General features: G+C 42.5%; 1 protein-coding gene across 1 annotated transcript; it reads left to right on the top strand.

Annotated features, from left to right (window-relative positions):
* Positions 1-999: 999 nt before the first annotated feature.
* LOC306982491 (trypsin-like) lies at positions 1,000-12,789 on the top strand (the record flags this gene model as incomplete). The annotated part of the gene is made up of 5 exons (XM_079582426.1): positions 1,000-1,024; positions 1,107-1,263; positions 1,972-2,113; positions 2,757-3,023; positions 12,597-12,789. 5 exons carry the CDS (start codon positions 1,000-1,002, stop codon positions 12,771-12,773), a joined length of 768 nt encoding a protein of 255 aa, XP_079438552.1. The 3' UTR covers positions 12,774-12,789.
* Positions 12,790-13,330: the final 541 nt, after the last annotated feature.

The following is a 13,330-nucleotide window of genomic DNA, read 5'->3' as shown; positions in this document are numbered from 1 at the left end:
GACAAAAATGTGACAAAATGTGACAAAAAAATGACAAAAATGTGACAAAAAAGTGACAAAATGTGACAAAAAATTGACAAAAATGTGACAAATAAATGACAAAAATGTGACAAATAAATGACAAAAATGTGACAAAAATGTGACAAAAAATTGACGAAAAATGGACAAAAAAATGACAAAAATGTGATGAAAAATGACAAAAAAATGACAAAAAAATGACAAAAATGTGACAAAAAATTGACAAAAAAGGGACAAAAAAGTGACAAAAAAGTGACATAAAATTGACGAAAAATGGACAAAAAAATGACAAAAATGTGATGAAAAATGACAAAAAAATGACAAAAATGTGACAAAAATGTGACAAAAAAATGACAAAAATGTGACAAAAAAATGACAAAAATGTGACAAATAAATGACAAAAATGTGACAAAAATGTGACAAAAAATTGACGAAAAATGGACAAAAAAATGACAAAAATGTGATGAAAAATGACAAAAAAATGACAAAAAAATGACAAAAATGTGACAAAAAATTGACAAAAAAGTGACAAAAAAGGGACAAAAAAGTGACATAAAATTGACGAAAAATGGACAAAAAAATGACAAAAATGTGATGAAAAATGACAAAAAAATGACAAAAATGTGACAAAAAAATTACAAAAATATGATGAAAATTGACGAAAAAATTGACGAAAACATTGACGAAAAAATGACAAAAATGTGATAAAAAATTACAAAAAAGTTACAAAAATTAGTTGAACATCCAACAAAAAAAAAATCTGATGACGTGAGGAAAAAGATCCTCTCGGTTCAGGCGGGAGTTAAGAGGTTACCCATTTCCCTGGCCCTAACCTTAATTTGTGTCATGATATCTCATCTGATCTAGCACTAACCTTTAGGAAAAGGCTTTGTGCGAGTGTTTTATATGGACTACAGTAAACATCTCGTGTGCGTTTGCTGGACTGGTAAACGTTCTCCTCAGCCTCATCTTTTTGCATAAATGGTGCCAGTGATGATCCCAGACTGTACACAGCTGTCTGTCCTGTCTGAATAACATCAAGTACTTAAGACATGTTCTCTGTCGCCCTTGTGTGTGTTTGGACTCAGGTTTGGAACGGACTGCGCGGATCATCGGTGGGTTTCCGGCCTCTCCTGACGCCGTCCCTTACATCGTGTCCCTCCAGAGTCCTATGGGAAAGCATTTCTGCGGGGGAGCACTCATTCACCCGTCCTGGGTCCTCACGGCCGCCCACTGCAACCTGGGGTGAGAAAAACAAATCTACTTGGTCTCATCTTAAGAAAGGTTTGTTAAAGAGGTCATATCCTGTATAACTGAGGCTTAAAAACCTTTTTGGTACCTCAACATTGTTATTTTGCATGAAATTCACTCACATTTGCGTCCCTTTCTGAATCATGCGTCGAGTTGGGAAACATTGCTTTGAACAGTAGGTTTTAAAAGTAGATTAAAGCAGTACTAAGTAACTTGTTTACCTTAAGAAATCCTTTCCGTAGTCCCTCTTGGGTAATACAAGTGTTTATGGGATGATTGGAGGGTCTTACATCTCCCCCTGGTGTCTCTGGCCAGAAAACCACAATTGCAACTCGACTGCCACCGGACCAGGGGCACCAATACACACAAATGGAATCACGAAGAAGAAGCTAGCAGGCTAACGGGCAAAGCTAACTGCGGGCTAGCGCCACTTAAACAGTTTTTACAGCCAAGTCTGAGTGAAAAAAAATATTTCCATTGTGTAATTGCATGTACAATATCCCTCTCTCCCTTCACCTTTTCTGTCAGCGTAGTATTTACTCTCACGGACAATTAAGTTAAAAAAACGCAACATGCTACGACACCTGCAGTTGCGCTTATGGCCTCTAAGTTGATATTAATGACCCACTGAAAGGTCAAATACACATAAGTATGAATTCTTTAAAAACAAATTTATCCATTTTTATCACCATTGTGCCGCAGGTTGAACAACATGCTGGTGGTGGCTGGAGAGCGCGAGCTGGGCCGATTTGACGGCACCGAGCAGAGGATCTCCGCCGCCAGACTGGTGCCTCACCCACAGCACAACAACGAGACCAAGGACAACGACATCATGCTCATCGAGGTACGCACACTCTAGGCTGTACGTGCGGTTCAGGAGGAGATTTTTTACATAAATCCTTCCTCCAGGATATTTCAGGATTTGTGACATAGGGCCTCATTTCCGAGTAATCCAAATGTTGTTGATTTCTGGGGATGTATATGTATATACTTTTTAATTGATGCAGTCCTTGTATATGACGAGTTTAGTGGTGCTAGGCTAGTGCATGCCTATGGAAACTAGTGGCCTGCATTAAAAACAGTCTGACCCGCTCCACAGTGCACCGGGGGCCAATAAATCACTTATAACACCAGACTACCCATATATATGTCTGTGTTGAATGAATATTTTTTTGAACTATAACCGTTTTCCATTTAAAATAACTTATATTTGAGCAGCATCAGCTTCCTGGTTGTAGCTACGCAGGGGCGGAGTGATCTGCTCAGTTACCGGATCTACAGTAGTTTGTTTTCCTGCAGTGTCTCGCTTTAAAGGTGTGCTTGATATTACTACCAAATACCTGCAAAAGCCTGAACAGGCACTCTTGAACCTGTGATTCATGAATTAAAATCAAGATTAACAAAGCACAAATGTTCAAACTCCAGGACCAGCTGCTTTTACCTTTAGAGGAGCTTCCCCAGTCCTGACGACGCTCCTCTCTCTGCAGCTCACCATTCCTGTGGTTGAAGGCTCTGCTGTGCACGCGGTCTCCCTCCCCAGATCCGAGTCCGTGCTGGGGGCAGGTCGGCGGTGTGAGGTGTCCGGATGGGGCTATACATCACTGGGGTCAAGGCTTCCGTCCCCGGTCCTCCGCACGGTCAATGTGTCTGTGGTCTCCACCGTGAGGTGCAACAGCAGCGACTCCTACAACCACAACATCACCCACAACATGATCTGTGCCGGCTCCAGCACAGGAGGGAGAGATGCCTGTCAGGTGAGAGCCACAGGGCCTGAACCAGGACTAGACCTGGACTGAGACAGGCCTGAAGCAGGGCTACACCGGGACTGAAGCAGGGCTACACCGGGACTGAAGCAGGACTAAACTGGGGCTAAAGCAGGACTAAACTGGGGCTAAAGCAGGCACACCCTCCCATCCCCCCCAATATATACCCGATATATATAATAAAATAAATATATATATATATATAATACTAGCTGAGACCCGGCCTTCGGCCGGGCCTCGCTAGTCTCCACATTTGATATTCTGAGATTGTGAGTGATTACAAAGAAATGTCCAACCTGTCACACAGTTCAGCTATAGACCAGTGGTTCCCAACCCATTCCAAAAAACTATGGCCACTACAAATGTGTAAAAGAATGAAGGCAAAAAAAAAATTCTAACAAACTGCAATTGGAGTGTTTGATGCACCCGTGCTCTTTTCTTATAAACTACAACGACAATATTTTCGCTAAACTCGGGGAACAGGATTCAAGAGACAGTGGGATAATTATGGATAAATATTAGGGGTTCAGCTCTAACGGTTTGGTTCACGGTGCAGGACCCGTGGTTTGGTGCATCACGGTAGTGTACAATGTAAAAAATAATAAGTTGGTTTTGAACTGAAATAGCCTAATGATCGTTGTTAGACAGTATTTATAACCTTACAATAAAGTTGGCAATGCTTTCAAAGCTGCTTTAGAATAAAATGTACCTCTGGGCTCCCAGTACGTGAAAGCAAAATAGAAAACAAATGGTCCAGCAGCAAAGTTGAAAAAAGAAAAAAACTACGCAGTGCAGGCCATGCGCTCGTTAACTGGTAGTTTCATTTTCGCTTTTACTCACACGGAGGATACATCAGTCGGAGCAGCGCGTTTGATTAGAGGCTCGTGTTTGAGCAGGTTTTGGGCACGCACGCGCACACATACACACACGCACACATCGCCCTGTTTGGATGCGTGCACACGCACGGCAGTCAGATCTCGTGCACTCGCGTTTTTGTGACAGCGGGTTGTCCTCGGACAGCGGCACCGCGGTCCATATGGACCCGTGGCCAATGCCCGCGGCCGGTGGGACCGTCACGTGGGGGCCGGCCGCGGATGTAATAATAATAATAAGAGTAATAATAATGCATTAGTCTTATATAGCGCTTTTCCAGACGCTCAAAGTGGCCTAACAATTTGGTGCATTATTCATGGACAGGCAACCAGTCTGCGCACATCAGCCCCCAACACCAACCACGCACACACTCAGTACTGTCGCCAGGCTTCCTGGTGTTCCCAAACGGTCTCCCATCCCAGTCCTAACCAGGCCCTTCCCTGCTTAGCTTCCGAGGAACGGTCTCCCATCCCAGTTCTAACCAGGCACTTCCCTGCTTAGCTTCAAAGTCGGTATGGGAAATAAACATGGCGGCGCCCAGGCGGCGGCCATTGAGATTGCGTTTTCTATAATAGATATATATATAAAATATAAGGCTGGATACAGATGGACAAGTATGGAAACCCCATTTGAGGAGCAGGAGGAGACACACCACCCCTCAGAGGTGGGAGTAAGTCACTAAATGCAAGTCCCAAGCAAGTCCAAGTCAATCGGTCATGGGCTCAAGTCAAGTCAAGTCAAGTCATAGCTTTTGTCAAGTCAAGTCAAGTCCTGCTTTAGCCGGCAAGTCCCCTCAAGTCACAAACACCAGCGTGTCTACTTTTCAAAATGTGTTTAATCTTGAAAATAACAAGTGCTTTCTCAAGATATAGCGATTTTACAAATTTAGGCTAAAATCAAACTTTTCATTTGGATTTAAAGTCTAATTAATATTTAATTGCCAAAAAATTCAAACTATATATATTTTAAATAAACAGTCTATGTACAAAATTACCGGGACAGCATTTTAAGGAAGGGGGACCGGGGGGCGACTTAAAAAAAAAAAGTCTTTTAAACATGAGCTGCTTTTCCTTGTAGTATGAAATATAAATATAGAATAATATTTGTTTTTTGTTAGTTTCTGGCAGTTTTTCTGTCAGTGGTTCCCCTGTACTGCCCCAGCCCCTGTATACTCGGATTCGCCCCTGCTCAAAGTAGATTCTGCGTAGCCTTCAGTCCCGCTGTCACTGGGCTCTGTGCAGATGCGTAAAATAGTCACTAAATGATGTAAACATCGAAAAGCCCCAAGAGTTCTGTTGATTAATCCATCTCTTACGCATCGTCGTTCTGGAGGCTCCGTCTGCGCTGTAGGTCCAGCCCATTGTTTCAAACATTTTCCTGTCCGTAAATCTCCACCTCTTCACTGTCTTTAGAAAACTTTTAATGCATCCAAAGAAATATTTCCTCCTTTTTCCTGTATTGATTAGACTGGTCTGGAAACCGAACACGCATGTGGCTAATAACCATCATGTAAACATAGATGCGCCGTTTTTACGCAATGAATCCTGATCTTTCGACAGTTTCACTCAAATAAATAATAACTATAAAGTCACAGCAAGTCATTAAGAGTCATTTACCTCAAGTCCAAGTTAAGTCTCGAGTCACAAACAGCAAGTCCCAAGTCAAGTCAAGTCTTTTTGCAGCTTTGGTCAAGTAAGTCTCAAGTCCCGAAAATTGCGACTCGAGTCTGACTCGAGTCTCCCACCTCTGCCACCCCTCCACCTGAGCACCCACAGGACAGAGACACCACCCCTCCACCTGAGCACCCACAGGACAGAGACACCACACCTCCACCTGAGCACCCACAGGACAGAGACACTACCCCTCCACCTGAACACCCACAGGACAGAGACACCACCCCTCCACCTGAGCACCCACAGGACAGAGACACCACACCTCCACCTGAGCACCCACAGGACAGAGACACCACACCTCCACCTGAGCACCCACAGGACAGAGACACCACCCCTCCACCTGAACACCCACAGGACAGAGACACCACCCCTCCACCTGAGCACCCACAGGACAGAGACACCACCCCTCTAAACCATCTAAAAACCCTCACAAGAGTTTAGAATCCCGAAGTAAAAGGAATTAATGAAATATATATATATAATTATATAATATATAGTTAGGACTAAATAAATAGATTAGTCAGTCAAAAGCTAAGCTAAAAAGGTGGGTCTTGGGCGCCTCGCCTAACTAGGAGACCCCTGCCGGAGGAGCGAAGGGGCCGTGAAGGTTCGTAAGGTAAAAGCAGTTCTGAAAGATAAGAAGGACCAAGACCATTAAGGCATTTAAAATCCATTAAAAGAACTTTAAAGTCGATCCTGAAACACACGGGGGGCCAATGCAGCGATTCTAAAACCCGTGTAACGTGGTCCCGCCTCCTGGTCTTCGTCAGGACACGAGCTGCTGAATTTTGTTGAAGTTGTAAACCTGAGACACTCTTTTTAGGAAGGCCACAAAGCAGGACATCACAATAGTTGAAAAAGAAGGGCTAAACCGGGACTAAAGCAGGGCTAAACCGGGTGTTCAAATTTCCCAACATTATTATTATGTCATATTATTTTCTGCAGAAGAGGTAAAGACCCACACGCATTTACCTCCCAGTAATGAATATCCTTCAACATTTTAGGGAAAGCAATTCCATGTATTTGGATTTCCTCCCCAGTACCTGGTGCCATTGTCCCCTCACCTTTGTGGATGTAATTCCCTCGACAGTACAAAGTTACATAATCCGCGCGATCCACAGTCCAGCCTTTATTGAAGAAGAGTGCCGGCCTGTCTCTGGGAATGGGATTACTCCAGATTAAGCTGTTGTGGCCAAATCCCAAGAGGAAGATAGAATTTAGTGTCGGACATTGGATAGAGACCGGTGTGTGTGAAAGATGATGAATTGCATGACAGCGCCCTGACCAGTATGTCACGATCGCAAACAAAGCTTATGCAACCGGTATTAAATGTCCATCTCATCCACACAAGAGAGAACAGGGTCACTACATCCATATTGTGACCACGATTTAGCGGCGGACGGGTTTGCATTGTTTTCTTGCAAGGAGAAAGTTTGGAGGTTAGAGTCTCAAAGCTGTGCTCCCGCGGTTTCTCCCTTGGGGTTAGTGTTTAAAACAAAACTGGGATCAGTAGAATCCGATCCTCATCGACCTGAGTTCAGAATTACACACCTTCCATTTATTGCTCTGTAACAGGGAGATAGCTTCTGAGTTCATCCAAGTTGCTGTTAAACTCTTAAGATTTGAAGTTTTCTAAAAGTCGATGCGAAATGAGTTAGTGCCACATGCATAGGCGCATTCAGGGGCGGACTGGGACTGAAAAACAGCCCTGGACTCTGACCAGCCTGGAGAGCAACAATGTAACACCTCATTTGAAAGCTGAGACCTACAAAGTGATTGCAACTTTTTGTCAAGTCGCCGCAATTTTGGTCATAGTTTTGTTGTTTCTTCATTACTTTTTGTGGCTTTTTGTTGAATTTTTGTCACACTTTTGTTGAATATTTGTCACATTTTTATTGAATTTTTGTTGAATTTTTGTCACATTTTTGTCGAGTTTTTGTCACATTTTTGTTGAATTTTTGTCACATTTTTGCTGAATTTTTGTCACATTTTTATTGAATTTTTCACATTTTTGTTGAATTTTTGTCTTTTTTTTATTATGGTTCTGGCACGTTTTTGTGGCCTTTTCGTTGCTTTGTTGTCCTGTTTTTGTTGACTTTTCATCACATTTTTGTCACTTTTTTTAATGCTTTTTCCGGCACATTTTTTGTTTTGTTTTCATCCTCTTTTTTGTCGCTATTTTGATGCTTTTCTTTTTAGCTTTTAGATTTGGGTAAAGCTCGGTTAAGGCGGGACCGGTGGCCCTACAGCCAGTGGCCCCTCTGTGCTCTTCCAGAATGGACATATGGCCAGTCAATTATGACAAAAATAATCGTGATTATTATTTCTTCAATAATCGAGCAGCCCTAACAACAGCTGTTTTTATTCATTCAGTCAGTGTCGACAGATGTTCTCCTTCAACTCTCGCAATGCATCTTGGTCGAGTTGACCCGTCGAGTGACCATCGCCACTCACAACCTTTTCCTCTTCACATATGTGGCCACAGCTGCCTCGGTGACACAAACGCAGAGGATGCAGGGGAGAGGTTCAGATGGAGAAGACGATTCACGGTCAACTTATAACTAATGTAAACGCACACATGCTGTATGCACGAGAGGGGGAGAGGGGGGGGGGAGTGGTGTTGTGCCTCAGGACTGAACTGAATCACTGATTAACAGCTATATTTAACACTGAGGGACTTGGTGCTTCCCATTGGCTGCAGCATCAGCCTGTGTTTACAGTAAGGGCACTGGAGAAACGTGGAATTCTCATGTCAAAATGATGTCACATTTCTATCAGTTTCTTTCGCTGTTTCGATGTTTACAACTGTTAGCCCTACTAGATCTCAAAAAAGGCACTTTATTGGCCACAACAAACATGGGCCGATAAAAGAGGTCAACTTAATGTAACTTTACAAAAATAGAATGTGCAAAGGAAACTAAATAACACAAACAAACTGATCTCCTCAAATGAGACAAAAGGCAACTTATATATAGCTTGGACCATACCAAAACATAATGAGCAGAAACACAGGGGAGAAACAAACAAAAGTAAAGGACAAACAAAGCCCCCTTAACCCCAGTCCCCCTCTGCAGTGGTCTGGTCCACATAAGGCCGCCTCCAGCTCTCTCCAGGCCCGCCCCTCGCCACTGCTCAGTTCTTAGAGGGACAGAGAACAACATTAGTTCCAATCTCATTTAAACTGGTTACCTCTGTGTGGCTGGGCCATCACAATACCTGTAGCTGTTGCCTAAGTGTGATCAACTAACATCACTACTTTTGATGAGCTGTTCTACTACACTACTACTTACCACTGCTGCAAGGGGTACAATTAGTACAGTAACAGTACAATTTGGAGGTATACACTATGTAAAGACACATATGCATCTTCTGCAATGTGCTAAGGGATAAAGTATGTTTACAATGCTTCAAGAAACGGCATCCAATCGTCCTTTGGTCTTCCTCGATTTGCCGTTTCCATAGATACAGACGGCATCTCTGGAATCACCCATATATGGTCATGTTTGAAAACAGTTAAGGGGGAAAACAATTTTGAAAAAATCTAAACTTTCTCTAAGTATTCAAAAACTACTTTAGCAAATTCTGAATTCTGAATATAGGTTCTACTAAATAAAGATACAAAGACATGGGGAGGAGCAAAGTGGTTCAACAGCCCATAAATACACAAAAAACTAAGAATGCTAAACTAATGCTACATGCTAGCATCTAGCTAATGCTAGCGGTTAGCTAGCGCTAGCTACAACTGCCGTTTTTTCACTTCTACAGAACAATCTGCTGTGAGAAAATATCCATATGGGCCCGATTTACACCTGACTTCATTTATGTGTGATAAATAAGTTCATATTCCACCAGAAAATGGCTAAAAAGAGTGAAAAATTGAGTTTCCCTAAAGATTCTATTTCCCCCTCGGCGAAGCCACGCCCCCTTCTATGACAAGATGCCGTCTGTATCTATTGCTTCTGATGTCAACGTTCCTGTTTCTTACCTTTTGGGTTCCATTCTAATAAAGCCGTCTGAATTCTCGAATCCTCCACCTGACCAATCCTTCTCCAATACGTTATTTCTCCAGATAATACAAGAGCATTTACTTTTATCTGAAGAAAGTCCCGGAACTGTCTGCCTAAAGTCATTTCCAGCATTGCAGACATTACCATTTTAAAAAAAAGACTCAATGACACAATGCCACAAATGAATTCATGTTGTGTATTTATGTTTTTACGCATGTTTTTAGCTTTATATAATGTGAACACTACACAAACACTGTATTTGAGAATGTGAAGTCCCACGTCCCTCCATTTAAATCCAGCGAAAAAAGTTTCCCATGGGTGGGGAAAGAAAGTTTGGAGACCACCTGCCCTAGAATAACATTATTTTCGAGCAACAATGGTGAACAATGCGCACATGTCCTGTCTATGATGAATCACGCCCAGAGCTTCGGCGCTATGAGATGACACAAAGGTCGGCAGACAGGAGTGACCGCGGTTCCCAGCAGCGCGTCTCAATGGGGACTTTGACCATTATTTTGGAGGAAACTGGAGATGGGCCCGAACTGCAGGGCTCAGACTGCATTCACAAACTCCACAAGCGCAGGTGTAGATGTCCGCCGATAAGAGAGGCCACGACACCTGCGACTCCTGGAGCTGTTGGAAAGAGGTGCTTCAACTCCGTGTTGGAGCAGCACATAGTAGTTGTGGTTATTAGTGTTAGTGACGTGATAGTGAGGGAGTTCAAGATGACTTCAACTGTTGATACTGTTGACGATAGATCCTTGAATTCAGTGTAGCAGTAGAAGAAGTATGTAGTCGTTGTAGTAGTAGTTGGTGATAGTGATAAGTAGCATTCAGAGGGAGGTGATAATGACTTTGACTTTTTGGATACTGTTGACAGTGGATACTTTAACTCAATGTAACAATGGTAGTAGTGCTTGTTGGGGAGACACCAAAGTAGGTGATGTAAGAAGAAAGTGGAAATACACAAAAGTACAGAACCTAAGGCAATGTATGTATTTTTGAGTGTGACCAAAAAAAAAAAATAAGGGCCCTAAACAGCTGCCCTGAGGTACACCACATTGCAATCTTTTTCAGAGAAACTAGCGCTATAGAATAATTTACACATTGTTTATGATGTGAGAGATGGCTGGAAAAGCACCCAATAGCATGCAATGAAAATACGTCATGTTTTTCTAGTAACTCATGAGCTAATAAATCAAAGACAGAACAAAAATCTAATAAAACAGCTTCCACCAAATTGTTGTCGATGTAGTGAAAGCAGTCATCTACCATCTGTGTCAGGGCAGTTGGAGTCGAGTGGCCTACACGATATGCATGTTGGTATTGTGTAAAGAACTTATTTTCAGTAAGAATTGTTTTACTTGTGCTGTAACAATCTTTTTTTAATTGGTCTACAGTTTGACCCACTCAGACTTTGTGTGGCATTTTTCAGAATTGACGTTTTGCAAAACCACGCCACAAAACGGTAACTGTACAATCAGACATCCTGGCAACCGTTACTATGAAGCTAGGATCATAATGCTACAGGCCTCCAATGCAAAACAATGGGACGTACCAGCAATGAGCACTGAGCAAATGCACTTTTTTTTTTTCTTCTGCTAACCACCAAAAACCCACCAGAAGCAAAATGGTTACAAGTTACACAAACTGGCACTGGAGCTGTAACTTTAACAGTACTGTGTATTTTGTCACGGTCCTGATAACTGGCTGTAGCAGATTGTCATTGTGGCACCTGTAGGTTTGGCTACCGTTAGCTAACTTTAGCGCACCCTGGTCCACAAGGCTGTGCGGTTGCATTTAAGAAAGAGATAATGAGGTTTCTTTGATTTTGCTGGAGACCTGTCTGTTTGCTGTAGTGTCAATAGTCCTTTACTACTGTAACAACCTTTTGCCTCGATCTGGAGGATATTGCGGCGGTGTTGCTCCAGTGCCACAGATTCTTTAGATACAACCAAACGTATGTGAAAACGTTAACACACAGATCCGTTGAAAAGGTAAACACATAGACTCGATGAAAACGTAAACACATAGATCCGGTGAAAACGTAAACACACAGATCCGGTGAAAACGTAAACACATAGATCTGATGAAAACGTAAACACACAGATCCGGTGAAAACGTAAACACACAGATCCGGTGAAAACGTAAACACATAGATCTGATGAAAACGTAAACACATAGATCTGATGAAAACGTAAACACATAGATCCAGTGAAAACGTAAACACATAGATCTGATGAAAACGTAAACACATAGATCCAGTGAAAACGTAAACACATAGATCCAGTGAAAACGTAAACACACAGATCTGGTGAAAACGTAAACACACAGATCTGGTGAAAACGTAAACACATAGATCCGGTGAAAACGTAAACACACAGATCCGATGAAAACGTAAACACATAGATCCAGTGAAAACGTAAACACACAGATCCGGTGGTGAAAACGTAAACACACAGATCCAGTGAAAACGTACGATTATAACAAGCTAACGGGGCTAACCTGGAATAACCATCGTCCACTGGCACAAACAATAGTCCTTTCTTCGGACATATGGGCTTGATATGTGCTTAAATACTCGGGAGATCCTTGCGTAGATCGTGTGTATAGCTATAGTTAAAGATCCATAGGACATGGCAGTAACAAAGAGGGACCAGTTAGAACTTAAACAGCAGTTATTTTTCCGTCAGTCGCTCCTTCCTACGCTTCAGAACACATTTAGAATCACTCGCCCATGACGTCTCAATCATTCAATGGTTTTGTAAAGCCCAATATCACAACAGGAGTCGCCTCACAGGGCCGCACAAACCATTAAGGCAATAAAGTAGTAAAGAAATAGTTTTCCATCCAATTCATCAATACCTCCGGGTTTGGTTGTATCTAAAGACCTTAAATGCAACAATGTGGTTGATCTCATGAGTTTTTCCAGTATATTTTGTTCTAGTTTGTCCACCTCACCAATGCAGTGACTGTGCTTGACTGTGTCTCTCTGGTGTGTTGCTGTATAGGGGGACTCGGGGGGCCCTCTGGTGTGCGGGGCCAGGCTGTTCGGGTTGGTCTCGTGGGGCCAGTCCTGTGGAGAGGCCAGGTTCCCGGGCGTCTACACCAGAGTGTCCAAGTACCGCCATTGGATCAACCAGACCATCTGGGCCCGCCCTCGCTGCTCCAAAGCCACGCGGAAGTAAAAACCGCCATTGCCCACATTTTGCAACGTTCTGTGCGAAACTAAATGAACTCGACCCGACTGAGAAGAAGTTAAAGGTTTCATATTGAGCTTTACTGAGGGTTTGTTTGGACGACATGAAACGTTTGAGGCGCTGTGCAGAGAACGCTTCATTTGGATGATTGGACTTTTGAGCTGTTTTTTAACCCCTCTCTATTTAAACATGTTATTGGTTGGTTGTATTAAACCGTGCCATATTACCAGAAGAGCACCACTCTTCTCTTCTATATTAATAATGTAGAAGCCTATTATTATTTTAAGGATTTGTGACCTTTAAACTGTGAAAAATAGACTTTAGATGATTTAATTAGACAGATTGATTGAGGTCAAAGGTCAAAGGTGAGACACAGCAGGTGAAAGTACTGATTTTTTTGGTCGAAGTGGGTTGTTTTTGTTCGTTTCCTCCCTCTTAATCTTAGTTTTCATGTCAGAGTGTAAAAAAGACAAAACGTAGCCCGTACGATGCTTATTTTATGATGTTGTCCGTGAGGCAGCCCAGAAGTAGCAGCTATGTCGCTT

This window comes from Gobius niger (assembly GCF_951799975.1).
Source record: "Gobius niger genome assembly, chromosome: 24".
Lineage (NCBI taxonomy): Eukaryota > Metazoa > Chordata > Actinopteri > Gobiiformes > Gobiidae > Gobius > Gobius niger.
The sequence above is the reverse complement of the archived record's forward strand: the minus strand, read 5'-3'. Positions and strand labels throughout refer to the sequence as shown.